The 18963-nt window shown below is 43.0% G+C and overlaps 2 protein-coding genes across 2 annotated transcripts in view; both read left to right on the forward strand.

Moving 5' to 3' along the window:
* Mcu (mitochondrial calcium uniporter) overlaps positions 1-8410 on the forward strand; it is a 193302-nt gene extending 184892 nt beyond the window's left edge. Inside the window, exons 7-8 of the mRNA XM_045137719.1 lie at positions 4367-4483; positions 6463-8410. Of these exons, the coding sequence (XP_044993654.1) occupies positions 4367-4483; positions 6463-6540 (195 nt within the window). The 3' untranslated portion in view covers positions 6541-8410. The remainder of the gene's footprint in view (positions 1-4366; positions 4484-6462) is intronic.
* Positions 8411-17205: 8795 nt separating this feature from the next.
* Oit3 (oncoprotein induced transcript 3) overlaps positions 17206-18963 on the forward strand; it is a 28369-nt gene continuing 26611 nt past the window's right edge. The window contains exon 1 of the mRNA XM_004657908.2: positions 17206-17339. Coding sequence (XP_004657965.1) covers positions 17279-17339 — 61 coding nt within the window. The 5' untranslated portion in view covers positions 17206-17278. The remainder of the gene's footprint in view (positions 17340-18963) is intronic.

The following is an 18963-nucleotide window of genomic DNA, read 5'->3' on the forward strand; positions in this document are numbered from 1 at the left end:
TTTATTAGAGAGGGAGAAAGAATGAGCATGCCAGGGTCTCCTGCCACTGCAGACAAACTTCAGACACATGTACCACTTTGTGCACATCTTAAGTATGAACCTGGGAATCGATCCCAGGCCATCAGGCTCTGCAAGCAAGTACCTTTAACCACTGAGCATTCTTGCCAGCCCACTTTATCTGTTTTGATAGCTTCCATCAGACTCAACCACCCAACAACTGTCATCATTGATAATTAAGTATTTGCTTGTGCTTTGCTCCAGCACCCACATAATGGTCAGCTGTTGTGGTGTTCATCTCTAATCCTGACCCTGGGGAGGCTGAGACAAGTGGATCCCTAGGGTTCTGTGACTAGTTTAGCCAAATCAGAGAGCTCTAGGTTTAGTGAAAGACCCTGTCTCAAAAAATAAGGTAGAGGGCTGGAGAGATGGCTTAGCAGTAAAGGTTCTGGCTTGCAAAGCTAAAGGTCCCAGGTTCAATTCTCCAGGACCCATGTAGACCAGATGGACAAGGTGGTGTACGTGTCTGGAGTTCATTTGCAGTGGCTGGAGGCCCTGGAGCACCCATTCTCTCTGTCTGTCTTCCTCTTTCTCTCTCTCAAATAAATAAATAAAAATTAAAAAAAAAATAAGGCAGAGAGCAACTGAAGAGGTCAGCCTTTAACCTGCACATGGACACACACCAATAATAATAATAGTAATAATAATACTTTTAAAATATATAGTAGAAATAGATCACTCAAAAGTAGGCAAAGCTCTATGTAGAAAAATATAATGGAGAATTAACAAATGGAATGCTATAATATATTCATGGATTAGAAAAGTAAATACTCTTTTGAAAAAATTTTTTTTAATTTATTTGAAAGCAGAGAGAGAGAAAAGACAGTCATGAGAGTATGGGTATGCAAGGCCTCCAGCCACTGCAGATGAACTCCAGATGCATGTGTCACTTTGTGCACTTTGTGCATCCAGCTTTACGGGTACTAGGGAATTAAACTCTGGTCAGTAGGCTCTGCAGGCAAGAGCCTAACCACTGAACCACCTCGCCAGCCCCAGAAAAGTAATGCTTTTTTAGAAGTACTGTCACTTCTACCCAAAATAATCTTTTAGACCTGGTGCAGTCGCAGTCAAAATACCAACAGATTGGAGGGCAGGGGAAGAGGTTGGAGTAAGCTGTTACTATAATCTACACAGAGATGCAAAGGACAAAGCAAAAGCGGCATGCTGTTGAAGAACTAGGTAAGAGGTTCTCCACCATAAAATAGGAAGACTGCAGCTACGGCTGGAACTTCATTAATTAGGACAGCGGCACACAGATAAAGAAGTAACCGATAAAACCAAAGACAGAGGCAGAGACAAGCCCCGTGTCGTGGACCCGTGACATAGTGAACACAGGAGGCTCTTTTCAGCGATGGTGCTGGGCCAGTGGTGCCGTGGGTATTGACTATCCATAGAAAAGCAGTGGTTCTGCATTTTCACCGTGAGCAAAGCTTAGCTTGAGGTGGGCTATGGATCTAAGTGTGGAAATAACACCGAGAAGCTCTTGAGCGATGGGGGAAGAGCCTAGTGACCGGAAGAGAGGATGGTCTCTAGCGGAGTGAACAGCGCTAGCAGAGGCTGGGAGTGGAAGAAGAGACCGCATTTCAGCTAGCGTCTGTTGAGTAAAGGACACCGTGACGGGGAGCGGGCTGAAAGGACATGCTTGCAGTAGATAAAGCAACCGAGAACCATATCCAGAATGTGTAAATCTACAAGTCAGTGAGAAACACAAAGCCTACTAAGAAGAAATACACAGAGGTACTTGCACACCCATATTTACTGCTGCTCTATTGACAACAGCCAGGAAATAGAGCCAGCCTAGATGTGTACCCACAGCTGACTAGGCAAAGAAAACAGGGTCTGTACACATAGTGGGCTTTATGTAAAAATGGAGGTCCATATACATAGTGGGGTTTATGTAAAAATGGAGGTCCGTATACATAGTGGGCTTTATGTAAAAATGGAGGTCCGTATACATAGTGGGCTTTATGTAAAAATGGAGGTCCGTATACATAGTGGGCTTTATGTAAAAATGGAGGTCCGTATACATAGTGGGCTTTATGTAAAAATGGAGGTCCATATACATAGTGGGGTTTATGTAAAAATGGAGGTCCGTATACATAGTGAGGTTTATGTAAAAATGGAGGTCCGTATACATAGTGAGGTTTATGTAAAAATGGAGGTCCGTATACATAGTGGGGTTTATGTAAAAAGGGAAGTCCGTATACGTAGTGGGGTTTGTGTAAAAATGGAGGTCCATATACATACTGGGCTTTATGTAAAAATGGAGGTCCGTATATATAGTGGGCTTTATGTAAAAACAGGGTCCGTATACCTAGCGGGCTTTATGTAAAAACAGGGTCCGTATACACAGTGGGGTTTATGTGGCCATAAGGAAGAATGAGGTCACAACATTTGCAGGAAATTGGATGGAACTAGACGTTACTTTGTTAAGCAAAATAAGCGAGGCTTAGACAAATGCCACTTTTTTTAACGTATGGAATCTAGATTTAAGAGCATATATGCGTGTTTATAGGGGTGGGATGTGTGTGTAGGTCATAAATCTAGAAAAGGGATCGTGAGAGGGAAGGGAGAGCAGGAGGAAAGAGAGGATAATGAAGTACACGTGACATGAAAGCAGAGAGGGATCTGCTCAGGGTGGGCAGTCAGAGGCTAGAACAAGTGAGAACAAAGTATGATGATGCATATTTATGAAGATGCCCTGTGAGATCCATCACTTTGTATACTAACCCAAAAAAAACTAATGTAAAAGGAAAAAATAGCAAGAGCTTTGAATAGCATTTCTAAAATGTTCTTAAAAAAGGAAAGGCCTACACATGGCCAGTATAAATGAAATAAAAAGGCCTGAGCCTCAAGAATGATTGGGAAAATGCTATATACCTTAAGAGAAGTGAAGACGTGTGTCCACACAAATACTTACATGTTAAATGTGCATCACATTATTCATAGCAGCCTTGAAGAGGAAACAGCCCCGATGCTATGGGCTGATGAATGGATACAAAGTAGCAGGTCCATTCAGTGGAATATTACCTGGCACTAAAAGGAAATATATGCTACAAGTGGATGAGCCTTGGAAACACCATACTAGGTGAAAGAAGTCCTCGTGTCATGTGATTTCTCTTAAGTGCACACAACAGACAAATCCATGCAAGCGGAAAGTAGATTATAGCTGGACGTGGTGGCACACGCCTTTAATACCAGCACTAGAGAGGCAGAGGTAGGTGGATCGCCAAAAGTTCAAATGCAGCCTAAGAACAAATAGTGAATGCTAGGTTAGCCTAGGCTACAGCAAGACCCTACCTCAAAAAAAGAAAGAAAGAAAGGAAGGAAGGAAGGAAGGAAGGAAGGAAGGAAGGAAGGAAGGAAGGAAGGAAGGAAGGAAGGAAGGAAGGAAGGAAGGAAGAGGAAGAGGAAAAGGAAAAGGAAAAGGAAGACAATGACAAAGAAAATAGATTATAGCTGGTCATGATGGCATCTGTAATCCCAATACTGAGGAGGCTGAGGCTAAGGCAGAAGGATTGCCACAGGTTTGACACCAGTCTGAGCTATATAGCAAGATACTATCTCATAACTTTTCTCAAAACACACACACAAAGAAAAAAGAAAAAGAAAGGGGCTGGAGAGATGACTCACAGGTTTAAGGCACTTTCTTGCAAAGCCTGGCAGCCTGGGTTTGATTCCCCAGTACCCAAGTAAAGCCAGATGCACAAAGTGGTGCATGCATCCAGAATTTGTTTATAGTGACAGGAGGCCCTAGTGTACCCATAACCCACCCTTTCTTTCTCTCTCCTTCTCTCTCTCTGCCTTTCTCAAGTAAGTAAATAAAAATATTTTTTAAAATGAAAATGATGGGCTAGAGAGATAGCTTAGTTGTTAAGACACTTGCCTGCAAAGCCTAAGGACCATGTTCAACTCTCCAGATTCCATATAAGCCAGATGCACAAAGGTGAGGCAAGCACAAGGTCACACATGCCAACTAGGTGACGCAAACATCTGGAGTTTGATTGCAGTGGCTGAGGCCCTGGCACATCAATTCTCTCTCTCCTCTCTCTTTCTCCTTCCCTTCCTCCCCCTCCCTCCCTCCCTCCCTCCCTCCCTCCCTCCCTCCCTCTCTCTCTCTCTCTCTCTCTGTCTTTCTCCAAAATAAAGAAAAATGAAAATGTTTAAGCAATAAATATTTAATACAGAATACATTAGTATTTCTTTAGGTATGTGTGATGTTGAATATAATCAGCAGGTGGAAAATGCTTATTTGTTTGAGGATAGTATGCTAAGGACTAATACGATTATTTCTTCTCTGTTTTCATAGGAATATGTTTATCCAGAAGCCAGAGACAGACAATACTTATTATTTTTCCATAAAGGAGCCAAAAAGTCACGTTTTGACCTAGAGAAATACAATCAACTCAAGGATGCAATTGCTCAGGTAAGCTTTGTAAATATTAAAATAAATCTCAGCCTTATCGTACATGGCTCTGTTATGATTCATAACCACAGGTCTTCAAATACATAACATAAAAAATGGTCCAGGCCACTTTCTCTTATATAAATTATTTTTGCATAATAAAAATATTAGCAACAGACTATTCTCTAGAGATTTTTTTCCCCCTATTTTTTGGTGTTGGGTGTTTGTTGGGGGGAGGTTTTTATTATTTTTTCTTTTTTGAGACTCTGTAGCCAGGCTATCTTCTAACTCATAATGACCCTACTGCCTCAGCCTCTGCAATGGTAAGACAGCAGTGTGTGCCACCGGGCCCAGCTCCAAGTTCTGTAACAAAGAGATGAGAAGATGGTGACTCTCATCTATCTATGCTGAGGTGGGCAAGCTGAAGTTTTTGGACCTATTTTTACCTTTTTGTGTGTGTGTGTGCCTATTTTGTTTCTGCAGAGCTGCCTACTTTTCAAGTAGAGGGTATCTGCTTTCTTATCTTCTTTCTGATCTTTCCACAATAATTGACCCAAAGACTTTTCAACTAAAATGTTTGGTAGCAACGGAGAGAAAGTCGAATCAGGAGTGTAAGGGGGAGACTGAGGAATCGACGCCTGGTCACTAAGTAGAAGACGCTTTGTTAAGGGACTTGTTTTCAGAAAAGCAAGGCCTCTTCCAAATTCCTGTGGCGACTCTGGTCTTGGTGAACACGTCCTCATTCCTCTTCTTCATGCTCATGACTTTAGAGGTTTTTCGATAGTCCCTAGGGGCTTATCTGTCCTCTACAAGAGTTGTCTCTCTCCATGTCTCTGTCTCTCTCTGATGATGTTAAGTTTTTTGTTTTTTTTTTTTGGTTTTGTTTTTGTTTTATTTTTTATTTGAGAGCAACAGACATAGAGAAAGAGGTGGGGTGAGGGGGAGAGAATGAGCACACCAGGGCCTCCAGCCACTGCAAAAGAACTCCAGATGCATGCACCACCTTGTGCATCTGGCTTATGTGGGTTCTGGGGAATTGAGCCTCGAACCGAGGTCCTTAGGCTTCACAGGTGAGTGCTTAACCACTAAGCCACCTCCCCAGCCCCAAGTTTTCTTTTTAATACTTTATTTGAGAGAAAGAAAATGGGTGCGCCAAGGCTGCTTAACACTGTAAACAAACTCCAGACACATGCACCACTTTATGCATTTGTCTTTATATGGGCACTGGGAAATTGAACCCAGAACAGAAGGCTTTGCAAGCAAGCACCTTTAACTGCTGAGCCATCTCTCCCGCCCAAGTTATGCTTTTTACTGGCTTAATTCTTCCTGTGTGGCCTAAGCCCTTGGTCCTCTGTTACTGTGTAGTGGTTCTCGGCTAGAAGCAGGACTGAACAGAGTCTTCTGTGGAGCTAGTGCAAACATGGATGCTTTAGCCCCAGTCAAGGCTAATTAATTCAACTACTCAAGCACAAGGCCCAAGCATGTGTGAAGTTTTAAAAATACTACAGTTGACTGCACATCATATAGCCAAACTCACTAGCAGGTGTGGCCATTCAAGAGGCTGAGTTTGAGGCCAGCCTGAGCTACAAAGTGAAATCTTGTCTCAGAAAATGACAATAACAAACAAACAACAACAACAAAAAAAAAAAAAAACTGGCTGAGTGAAAAACTTAAACAGATGTTGGCTTAATAAGGTTTTAAGTAACAAATTTAAAATTGTGGTTACTTGAATTGTGAAGGGCTCCTCATGGAGAAGTACTGTCCAAGGGTGTCTCAGACAGTCCTGCTTTGGACTCAGTCTTTCTGGAAGGCTGATGCAGCCGGTATTGCCCAGGACTCCTTTGGAGTCTTTCTTTGTGGTCCTGTGCCTTGGGTTGAAGCTCTGTGTCTTCTGAGGTTTGGAGTAACTGAGATGATCTCTTTACTCACGCTAATGGAGGAAAGGCAGTTTCCTTTTCCTCAGCAGGCAATAATGTCATTACCTTTTATTTCTATTTTAGGCAGAAATGGACCTTAAGAGGCTGAGAGACCCATTACAAGTACATCTGCCCCTCCGACAAATTGGTGAAAAAGATTGATCCAAGGAAAGCCTGTGAATCCCGGCAGAAAGAACCTGTTTCTAACTTTTGCCTTTTTAATTAAAGCATTGCAGGTGAAAGCTGGGAGCCATGTGGGGTAGAGGGTTTTTACCTTTCATTATAAAACAAAAACAAAAGGGATCTTAGAGAAGAAAGGAGCGCTACACTGGGAGGATCAGGCATTGGAACACAAGCTTTGGCAATACTGTCTTAATCAAGCGTCTCGGTTTCTGACCGACAGTGATGCAGTTCCGCAGTTGACAGATTCGTAGACATGCTGCTGGGGTGTTGGTTTCCTGCAGCTTCTTTGCAGGGTCAGCAAAACAGTAACACACCAGCACCCCACTCAGCTCTAATTTTTTTTTAATTTAAAGTTTCTTGTTTTTTGACATAGGAGTAAATAAACACACCAGAAGAGCAAATCCTTTTATGTGGGTAGCAAACAGAGTCTGAGCCCAAACCATTAGCGTTTAATTTAAGTTGGACCCAGCCTCTGAAGCTCTCCATCATGGACTCCTTTTCTGACCGCCTACCTACATCTATGGTTACACTGATTTTATCCAAATGATAATTGAAAGCAAGTTATGACTGTTTGATGATCAATACTTGGGTTATCCTGTAATACCTTCTGAAATGTCTGTATACTCCAGTGCCCTGAATCAGTATCTAGAAATCATTGGCAATATTGCATGAGGTTTTTCTCTTTCATTTTGTTTTGTTTTGTTTTGTTTTGTTTTTTTACTAATTAGTCTTTCAGAGGAGGAAAGCTTTCTCTACTCCTTGTACCTACCCCATTTGATAATCCCCTGTCCCTCCACAACACAGACATGAGGACACATGTTCACCTAGCTATGTTACCAAATCAGGAAAATGTAAGGTTTACAAATTGGCTAAAAAATCACGGCCCTGTAGCCATTTCAGAACCAGAATAATCTCATTGCTACTTACCTGCTTGTGTGAGGACAGCGTTCCAGGCCACCCACGTGGCACTGCAGTGTCTGGAAGCTTTGCTACTCTCAAAGGGTAATCGAGAGACGCACACTTCACTTCCACACCATTGTGAGCCCTCCCGCCCCTACCACTCCAGAGGCTGTAAATCAAAGGTGTGGGTCTCAAAGGGTGCAATCTCTCTGTATACACGAGTACGTTTCTGTGGCTTCCTTTAACCTACCTTCTCCACCCTATTTTTTCTTACCTTAAATTAAGAGAAAGAAGAATTAATCTTACACTCTACACAGTGTCTTCTACCATATTTCCAGATGACATCTGCACTCAAAGAGTCACAGGACTCTGGGTCACTGGCCTGTCTTAAGTGTCCCAGGGGCTGGATGGCAAGGGTGATGGGAAACTTGCCACACACCTGATGGGCTCTTTTCTTTCACACGACTCACCCCTCCTCATGTGGCAAGGGGTTTCTCTTTCATCCCCCTTTGGGATCATTGTCTATGAAAGAAAACGTTTCAGTGACAAACCCAGACTCCAGGTGCCTAGGAGAAGCTGACGGCCACACAGGACTGCTGCTCCCGCCACCACCCTCCGTGGCATGACCGGACGGAAGGACGCATGTCTCCACTTCCCAGCCCACCTCCTACTTCCTCCTGCCCTCCAACCTCTTCCTCATTTCTTTTTGTTGTGTAGATTATTTTTAAACCATCTATCCTGTTTGTGTGCAGGGTCTTGAAGAAACAGCACAGTGCAATGAGCAAATCTTTTGGGGGGGGCGGGGTGTGGGAAGCAAGGGAGGGAGGACATGGAGAAAAGTCCTAACAAATAGCAAAATATTGACCACGTGTACAATCCTGTATCATTTATGAAATATGTATAAAAGCAATGTACCTTCTGGAACAATAAATACTATTCAATTTTTGAATCATAGCATCTCATTCTTTGAAACCAGAAAGAAACTTACTTTCCTGTGGTTCTAGGTGGGAAGATTTTACTTCTAAATTAGATTTTATTTAAAAAAAAAAAAACATTATCAAGTTAAGCTTTCTTCCTAGAAACTATAATTCAGAAACAGACATTTCATTGTTTCTTCCTGAACCTAAGATGGACATTATATTCCTAATTGTCTTTGCTCAGATGGCCTCGATAACAACATAGCACTGAGACAGATGTCCCCTTCTTATGATAGGGGAAAAAGATCTCCATTATATCAGACCATTGTGATTACCTGGGACTCCTGAAAGTTGTTCAAGGACAAACCAAGATTAAATATTCATAATGTTCAAGGGTTGAATCAATTGACAGTGATCACTGAACAGAAACGTATTGCATGTCAAAAAGTATGCATCAAGTGTTCAGCTGCTTTAGTGTGGTGTGAGGTGACGCTCAGAGAAGTTCCATGCTCCCAGCACCTGCTGCAGCCTAACCTGACAACCCTGAGGTATGTGAGATGTACCAAGGTAAGATTGAAATGACTATTGTATGCAGCATTTAATGCCAGTGTATTCCACATACTCTGTTGAACTTTGCAGAGGATTACTTATTTATTTATTTATTTATTTATTTATTTATTTATTTATTTATTTTGGGGGACAGGGAGAGAATGGGCACGCCAGGGCCTTTGAGCTGCTGTGAACGAACTCCAGATATGTGTGCCCCCTTGTGGGTATTTGCAACATTGCATGCTTGCATCACTTACATCTGGCTATATGGGATCTGAAGGATTCAAACAGAAGTCCTTTAGCTTCCAGGCAGGAGCCTTAACTACTAAGCCATCTCTCCAGTCCCCAGAGGATTTTTTTTTAAATGAATGAAAACAGCCAGGCCTGGTGGCACATGCTGACAGTCTTGGCACTTTGAAGGCTCATGCAGGAGAATCATGAGTCTGAGGCTAGCTGGGGCTACAGAACAAGTCTGTCTCTCAAAGAAAAGGAAAGAAGAAATGGAAAGGAGGAAAATATGTGGTTCCTGTCTCTAAGAAGTTTCTAATTTAAAGTTGGTTTTAAAACACTGAACTCAACAGCACATTGACCTAAAAATGGGCAAAGGGCTTGAATAGAAACTTCTTCAAAGAAGATACACAGATGTCCAGTAAACATGTGAAAAGCTCACATCACTAGTCATTAAGGTTATGCATGTAAGAACTTTTGAGATCATGCAGTGTCACTTCACACCCCTTGAAGTGACTTAACCAGAACAGGAGAAACAATTATTGGTTAGGATGTAGAGAAATGAAACCCTTTATATTGCTAATAGGAATGTAAAATGGTGTGCTTTCTGGAAAATAGTGTGGTTGTTCCTCAGAAAGTCTTAAAAAAATTGCTATGTGATTCAGCAATTCCAGTATATGCCCCCAAAGAATTGAAAATAAGTGCTCAGGGATGGCTTAGCGGTTAAGACACTTACCTACAAAGCCTAAAGGACCCATGTTTGACTCTCCAGATCCCCACATAAGCCAAACGCACAAAGGTGAGGCAAGCACAAGGTTGTACATGCCCATTAAGTGACGCAAGTGTCTGGAGTTCGATTGTAGTGGCTGAAGCCCTGGCCCACTAATTCTCATCCCCCCCCATACTATTACTACTACTACTAATAATAATAAAAGAAAATAAGAGCTCAAACAGCTTTTTAAAAAATATATGAAAGAGAGAATGGGCACACCAAAGCCTCTAACCACTGCAAACGAACTCCAGGCACATGTGCCACCTTGTACATCTAGCTTGCATACATCCTGGGGAATCAAACTTAGGTCCTTTGGCTTTGCAGGCAAGCGCCTTAACTGCCAAGCCATCTCTCCAGCCTTCAAACAGATATTTGTACACTCATGACAGCATTAATTACCTTGCCAAAAGGTAGGAGCAATGCAAGTGTCCATCAGCAGATGAATGAGCAAACTAATTGTTTTATACACACAGAGTGGCAGCCTAGAGGTTCAGCATTGAAGGAATAGATAGACAATGAAAGAGAGAGAGTGTGTGTGTAGCGGCATATTAGCCATAAAAGAATGAAATCCTCATGCTATAACATGGATGTATCTTTTTTTTTAAACAACATTTTAAGTTTTTGTTTTTTCTTTTAATTGTTTTTTTTTAATTTTTATTTATTTATTTGACAGAGAGAGAAAGAGAGAGAAAGAGATACAGAAATAGGCAGGTACAGAGAGAGAATGGGCATGCTAGGGCCTCCAGACACTTCAAAGGAACTCCAGACACATGTGCTTCCTTGTGCATCTGGCTTACATGGGTCCTGGGGAGTAGAACCTGGGTCCTTTGGCTTTGCAGGCAAATGCCTTAGCCACTAAGCCATCTCTCCAGCCCAACATGGATGTATCTTGAAGACATTATGCTAAGTGAAATAAACCAGTCACAAAAGAATAAATATGGTTCCACTAGTCTAGATCTAGAATAGTCAAATTCATAGAAATATAAGTGATACTTTCCAGGAAGAGAGAAGAAGGGGGGTTATTGTTTAAGGGGTATTACAGAGTTTTTGCTTGGGAAGATGAGAATGTTCTGGCCATGGAAGGTGGTGGTGATTGTATGCTGAAACTTAAGGCCACCCAACCTAAGACTTGAAAATGGTCATGCTGGTAAGTTTTATGTGAGGTGTGATTTACCACAATTAAAAAACATAGTGGGCTGGAGAGATGGCTTAGCGGTTAAGCGCTCGCCTGTAAAGCCTAAGGATCCCGATTCGAGGCTTAGTTCCCCAGGTCCCACGTTAGCCAGATGCACAAGGGGGCGCATGCGTCTGGAGTTCGTTTGCAGAGGCTGGAAGCCCTGGCGTACCCATTCTCTCTCTCCCTCTATCTGTCTTTCTCTCTGTGTCTCTCTCAAATAAATAAAAATTAAAAAAAAAAAAACACATAGTGATGGGGCTAGAGAAATGGCTCCGCAGTTAAGACACTTGCCTACAAAGCCTAATGGATCCAGATTTGAGTCCCTAGTATACACATTAATCTAGATGCAGGGCTGGAGAGATGGCTTAGCGGTTAAGTGCTTGCCTGTGAAGCCTAAGGACCCCGGTTCGAGGCTCGGTTCCCCAGGTCCCACGTTAGCCAGATGCACAAGGGGGCGCACACGTCTGGAGTTCGTTTGCAGAGGCTGGAAGCCCTGGCGCGCCCATTCTCTCTCTCTCCCTCTATCTGTCTTTCTCTCTGTGTCTGTCGCTCTCAAATAAATAAATAAATAAATAAGTTTTTAAAAAAATCTAGATGCACAAAGCGGCATGTGCATCTGGATTTTGTTTGCAGTGGGTAGATGCCCTGGCATGCTCATTCGCTCTCTTTTCCCTCTCTGTCTCTCTCTCCTTAAAAATTAATTAATTAATAAGCATAGTAGGCTGGAGAGATGGCTCAGGGCACTTGCTTGCAAAGCCTGATGGCCTACGTTTGAGTCCCCAGTGCCCATGTGAAACTAGATTCACAAAGTGGTACATGCATCTGGAGATCTGGAGTTTGTCTACAGTGGTAGGAGACCCTGGTATACCCATTCTCCCTCCCTCCCCCTCTCCCTCTCTCTCTCTCTCTCTCTCTCTCATAACTAAAAATGTTTTTTCTCAATAAGCCAGAGCCTGGCGCAGTGACACATGCCTTTAATCCCAGCACTGAGGAGGCAGAGGTAGGAGGATTGCCATGAGTTCAAGCCCACCCTGAGATGACATAGTGAATTCCAGGTCAGCCTGAGCTAGAGTGAGACCCTACCTCAAAAAACCAAAAATGCATATATCTTTTAAAAAATACAAGTAAAGAGCATAGTGAGTTTTCACTAGATGCGGGTCATGTTGGAGGGATGCAGTTTGGCTGAGGGATCCTTAGAGTGGGAAGCAGTAGGAGAGTTCTCAACGCGGCGTCTTGGCGCCAGCTGAGTCTTGCTAGAAGTGCAAGTTCACGGGTCCCTGTGCAGTCAGACTCTAGGAGGATCCAGCAACCTGTGTCAACCAAGCACTGCTAGTGATCTGTTGAGAACCACTGATCTAGACAGAGCTTTGCTCTAAAGAACCAACATGAAGAAAGGAATGCTGGACTGTAGAGAGGACATCTGAGTCATGACTCATCACTGAATCCTGAAATCAAACTCCAAACTGGTAGACTGGTGAGGATGGGACTGGGATAAATAGAAAAGGTGTCACCAGAGCTGTCCTGGGCCAATATGAAACCCTGCTTGTCAGGGTGTGTGGTCAGCACTTAAATGGATGCTTTCAAAAACAAATACAAGGGCTGGAGAGATGGCTTAGCGGCTAAGGTATTTGCCTGCGAAGCCTAAGGACCCAGATTTGATTCCCCAGAACCCACATAAGCCAGATGCACATGTATGCATCTGGAGTTTGTTTACAGTGGCTAGAGGCCCTGGCAACCCCATTCTCTCATATCTGCCTCTTTCTTTCTCATAAAAATCAATTAAAATAAAATAAACATATAAATAAATTGGGATTTTTTTTCTACCTAGAAGGATTTCACAGTAAAGGAAAACTCGATTCGAAACTGTAAGTACTGGCATTTGTTTTCTTATCAAGTTAGACTGAGCTCTTTGTCTTCCATAGTGTACCTTATGAGTTATTCTTTCCTTAGGATAAATGTGTAGGTTAATTTAAGGAACACTTGCAAGTATAAAGATGGCCACCTTATAAAATTTCATTGGCATATAGCATATCTCAAGCACTTCCACTCCTGTGATGCCATCCTTAGGTTTGCACCTAGATATCTCTATCGGCTCCATCTCATCAACAGAGTCCTCTTCCTCTGACTGCAGCTCTGAAGTTAGATTTCCCCAGAGTTCCACCCCGGGATCCACTTTCCCTGGTGACCTCACTCTCTCCCTCAGCTCAGTTACCATGTCTATTTTGGTAGCCGTCAACTTGCCATTCTAGCTGAGATCTCTACAGAACAGCCACTCCGTTATCCACCCCCTCAGCGATCTGTGTAATCAGTTCCTCTGGCATTACCACAGTGTTTTTGGTGTTTAAAGGTCTAGTAGCACACTCTTTAGGAAAACTGGAAAAAAATGAACGAGCATTAGAGTTAAAATAGGGGTAGAGGGAGCTAAAATACCAAAGAAGCAATCAACCAAAACCCCAAATATGGTGTTTTCTATAGGACAAAAGATTGGGCTTTTTCAACAAAAAACATGAGGGTAGGAGAGAGAAAGGCATAAAAAAAATGCACCCTCAGGCTGGAGAGATGGCTTCGTGGTTAAGTGCTTGCCTATGAAGCCTAAGGACCCCAGTTCAAGGCTCGATTCCCCAGGACTCACATTAGCTAGATGCACAAAGGGTCCGCATGTGTCTGGAGTTTGTTTGCAATGGCTGGAGGCCCTGGCGCACCCATTCTCTCTCTCTTTCTCTCTGCCTCTTTCTCTGTCTGTGGCTTTCAAATAAATAAAAAGTTTTAAAAAAGAGAAAAAAAAGAAAATGCATTCTTGTGTGAATGCTGACTCAAAACAACAATAAAAGAAATACTCAAAACCATTGTGAAAATCTAAACATGGAAAGGGTATTAGATATCGAAGGATTATTACTGATTATCATAGTTGTAATAATAGTCTAGGGATTCTATAAAAAAGTAAGACCATGTTTTAGAAATGCATGCTGGCATGTGAATGAAATAATATTAATACAATGTTGAGACTGCAGCTGGATGTCCATCATTGTTTTTCCTACTTCTCTAGATATTTGAAATGTTTTATTATTTTTTAAAAAAAATTAAAAAGGCAGGTCAACTGAACAGGACAAAGAGTTGAAATGAGGGTGGATTTTTCCTGCCATCCTGGGAATCCTTGTTTACAGATCCGAAAGTTGTTGGCTCCAGATCAGTCTTGGCAGCGGGCTGGGTTATCTCCCCCACACGTCCTCTGTTTCTCTGCAGCACACGTGAAGCACTCAGATGGCTTCTCCAGGACGGGAAATTATGCAGCTTGTTTTTTCCATCAAAAGCAAGGGCGCTTTAGCAGCACTACTTTGCCATGCAAGACCCCAGTCACCCACTCCTGCCGTCAAACTGCACCTTAAGCTGACAGTCAAATGGCCTGCATTCCACTGATATTAGTAGAAAGTAGCTAATGCAAGATGAGATCCACATAAACCCCTCGCTGGCCTGTGACTCTTGCAAGGACCATTTTTACCTAGTCACTGTCACAACCCAGATACTGGCAAGGCACCTGGCCCCCTGGTACTGATGTACTGAAATGATTTCCTGAGAGAAAAAAGGCACAGGAATTTAGGGGGTGAGGATGCTGGGGGATTAGAAAAACAAATTCAAGGTCTACTTCCTAAAGACAGGATTTCTTTCCCAATCACTAGAAATCTGGCTACTAGGTAAACTAACATATTTAGGGCAGGAGTAAGAATTCAAGCAAGTGCCTTCAACCACTGAGCCACATCCCCAGCCCCAACTATTAACAATTCCAAAGCATCAGGTTATGGGGCTGAAAAATGGGACTGGGAGGTCTTTTTTTTTTTTTTAATTTCTCTTAGATTTTAAATTTCTCTGTTTAAAAGTGTGTAAAGGGCTGAGGAGATGGCTTAGTGGCTGAAGACGCTTCCTTGCAAAGAACTACTGACCCAAGTTTAATCTTCCCCGGCACCCAGGTAAAGCCCCTCTTTTGTCTGTGATCCCAATGCACCTACAATAATGGGAGCTGGAGCCAGGAAAATCCAAAACTCATGGGCCAGCTAACACCAGAATTTCTTCAGGGGCAAGAGACCCTGTCTCCATGAAACGAGAAGAAGGGTGCAGACACCTCGAGGTTATCCTCTGACCTCAGCAGGCTCACTGTGACATACATGTCCATCCACACAAACACACCCAAATAAAACTTTTTTTTCTTAAAAATAGTGCTTAAGGGCTGGAGAGGTAACTTAGTGGCTAAGACACTTGCCTGCCAAGCCAAAGGACCTAGGCTTGATTCTCCAGGACCCACATAAACCAGATACACAAGGGGGGACACGCATCTGGAGTTTGTTTACAGTGGCTGAAGGCCCTGGCACGCCCATACTGTCTCTCTCTCTCTATGTCTTTCACTCTCTGCCTATTTCTCTCTCTGCCTATTCTCTCTCTCTCTCTCTCTCTCTCTTTCCTTCTCTCTCTCTGCCTATTTCTCTCTCAAATAGTAAATAAAAATTAAATATTTAAATAATAGTGTTTAAAAACTTTAACCCTGCTCTTCTTATCCTTCCCTTTGCTTTATTTTCAGTAATAATCCTTGCTGGTTCTCAGGTATCCACAACACTAGACTGTCAGGAGCCAGACAGCTGCACACCTGGGATTATATAGCACCTGGTGATGTGTGAAATGCATGTCCCTGTGATTTTTCCTCTTTGGTCTAAAAAAAAAAAAAAAATCCAGTACATTTTGGCAATAAACTTTCCAGAGTGTTTTTTTTTTTAAGTATTTTTTTTATTTTTATTTTTTATTAGCATTTTCCATGATTATAAAAAAAATCCCATGTTAATTCCCTCCCTCCCCCCGACACTTTCCCCTTTGAATTCCATTCTCTATCATATTACCTCTCCATCACAATCATTGTACTTACATATATACAATATCAACCTATTAAGTACCCTCCTCCCTTCCTTTCTCTTCCCTTTATGTCTCCTTTTTAACTTACTGGCCTCTGCTTAAAGTATTTATTTATTTGCAAGCAGAGAGAAAGAAGAGAGACAGACAGAATGGGTGTGCCAGGGCCTCCAGCCACTGCAAATGGACTCCAGATGCATGCGCCACGTTGTGCATCTGGCTTCACATGGGCACTGGGGAATCAAACTTGGGTCATTAGACTTTGCTGGCAAGTGCCTTAACCACTAAGCCCCCAAAGTATTAATTTAATGAGAAGTTCCTATTGTTTAAGTCTCTACCCCTATCTAATATGATAATTAGAGAAATCACCAGCCCCACAGCCTTTATCCTGTGAAACACAAGGTACCACTGTTTGGGTTGAGAAAAGCACAAGTTAAGGTTTTCTTTCTTTCTTTCTTTCTTTTTTCAATTTTATTTATTTGAAGTGGGTGGGGAGCAGATGGAGTGAGAATGGGCACGCCAGGGCCTTCAGCCACTACAAACCAACTCCAGACACATGTGCCACTTTGTGCATTTGGCCTAGGTGAATCCTGGGGAATTGAACCTGGGTCCTTTGGCTTTGTAGGCAAGCACCTTAACTGCTAAGCCATCTCTCCAGCCCAAGGTTTTATTTGTCTAGGAACCTTTAAGAGTGGAACAAAATAGGTCTGGGACCCACCTCAGACCTGATCACTGTCTTTATGTGCTCTCCTCCTGACTATATGACCGGGGCATTTCCCAGTGACCAGTTCCAACAATGTGGCTTAGCCTGTTCCCACTGAAAAGGACCACTGGCCCATGCCACGGCTATAGCATCTGAAGTCAGTTCCTAGAAGCCACAAAACAAGATTTTTGACGTGAAGGGGATGTCCCTCCTTTACAGTTCCCTTCTGGATAAGATATGGGAGGTTTCCTTGCAGGGAATTCGTGAGAGAAAACAATAACAGGATGAGGGGTTGTGAGGGGTTTTTTTTTCTTTTCTTTTCTTTTCTTCCCCTAAAGAAATCTATCAATCAAATAACCCTGTTGACAGTGTAAAGCAGGACCTTTATCTGGGGTCAATGCCAGAGCCTTATCCCTCTTCCCCTCTTCCCCCGGATAAGGTCTCTGCTCACGCTGATAAAGTTTGTCTTCTGAAGAGCTCCAAACTTTTCCTTTTTCTTTTTCTTTGAGTGCTTGAAAGGGGGACAAGAAGGTTGGTATTAGGAGGATTTCCCATTCTGCACCTGGTGCTTCAGGACGATGCCTCGGGTCCTGCTGCTCGCCGGCCTCCTCACCTCCGTCACCTCCGCGTCACCTGTGGGTAAGTCTCCTTGGCACAGTGGAGCTTGGCACAGTGGAGGCTGGCACAATGGAGCTTGTTTGCTGTGCTTTACTGTTGTGTGCAGATTCTTGAGAACTAAATTGCAGTGCCTTAAACAGGCATTCTACAGTCATGAAAGAGAAGTCACTCGAAAGGGCTGGGGAGATGGCTTAGCGGTTAAGGAGCTTGCGGGCAAAGCCTAACAACCTGGGTTTGATTCCCCAGGACCCATGGAAAGCCAGATGCACAAGGTGGCACACACATCTGGAGTTCGTTTGCAAAGGCTAGAGGTCCTAGTATGCCCGTTCTCTCCCTCTCCCTCTCTGTCTCTTTTTCTCTTTCTCTTCTCTCTCTCCTTGCAGATAAGCAAATTAATAAATATCTAAAAGAAAAGTCAGTCGTAGTCTATGAATACACATTCTCAGAAAGAATTCCTGTTTCGTTGTCCATCTCCTCTCATGCTTGAACATCCAATGCCCTTCCATGAGCTACATGTTTCTTGGAGCGCATGTGAAAGGAATCCTAATCTTTATACCCTAAATGCTTATTAAAAGTTGTTTTTTCTGGGCTGGAGATATGGCTTAGCGGTTAAGTGCTTGCCTGTGAAGCCTAAGGACCCCGGTTCGAGGCTCAGTTCCCCAGGTCCCACGTTAGCCAGATGCACAAGGGGGTGCACGCGTCTGGAGTTCGTTTACAGAGGCTGGAAGCCCTGGCGCGCCCATTCTCTCTCTCTCTCCTTCTATCTGTCTTTCTCTCTGTGTCTGTCGCTCTCAAATAAATAAATAAATAAAAATTAAAAAAAAAAGTTGTTTTTACTATCTATGAGAGAGACAGACATAATGGATATGCCAGGGCCTCTTGCTACTGCAAATGAACCCCAGATGTATGCACTGCTCTGTGCATCTGGCTTTACATAGGTATTGGGAAAGTGAACCCATGCTGTCAGGTTTTGCAAGCAAAAGCCTTTAACTTCTGGGCCATCTCTCCAGTCCTATAAGTGCTTTTATGGTTCCAACTTTAAGAGTGGAAAGTGACTTTTTAGTGTTCAGGATAGTTTCTTCCTTAATAGTATAAGGGACTGAAAGCTGTGTCCCCACAAAAGGTACAGGTCTGGATAAAATAAACATATTAAGTTTGACCTCTGCAAATAGGGTGACTTTTTGCAGAGGCCAGGCTGCTCTTGAACCATTTCTCTGAGGCTTGGCACAAAACTGGCCAACTAGGCAAAGGAATGTTTCTGTGCCAGTGACTAGCATATCTCTTTCACTTTTTTCCTCCAATACACATGAGCTCGAATTGGAAGAGAGGGTGGAGGTGGGAGGAAGAGAGCCATCCTTCTTGGCATTTCACAAAGCTCGTTTTGTGACTGACCCAGATTTATTTCTTTGCAGGAATTTGGGCCCTGCTCTGGCATCTTTAAGGATACCTTTTTGCATTTTTTTGTATTGAAGCAGGGTCTCATTCTAGCCCGCTGTGGAGCCCACCACAGTCCTCTACCTCCACCTCCCAAGAACCGTGATCACAGACATGTGCCGCCACACCAAGCTAAGGACACAGATTAAAAATAAGCTTGGGGGAGGCTGGAGAAATTGCTGAGTGGTTAAGGCACTTGCCTGCAAAGCCT

Source organism: Jaculus jaculus, chromosome 18, assembly GCF_020740685.1.
Source record: "Jaculus jaculus isolate mJacJac1 chromosome 18, mJacJac1.mat.Y.cur, whole genome shotgun sequence".
Classification (NCBI taxonomy): Eukaryota; Metazoa; Chordata; class Mammalia; order Rodentia; family Dipodidae; genus Jaculus; species Jaculus jaculus.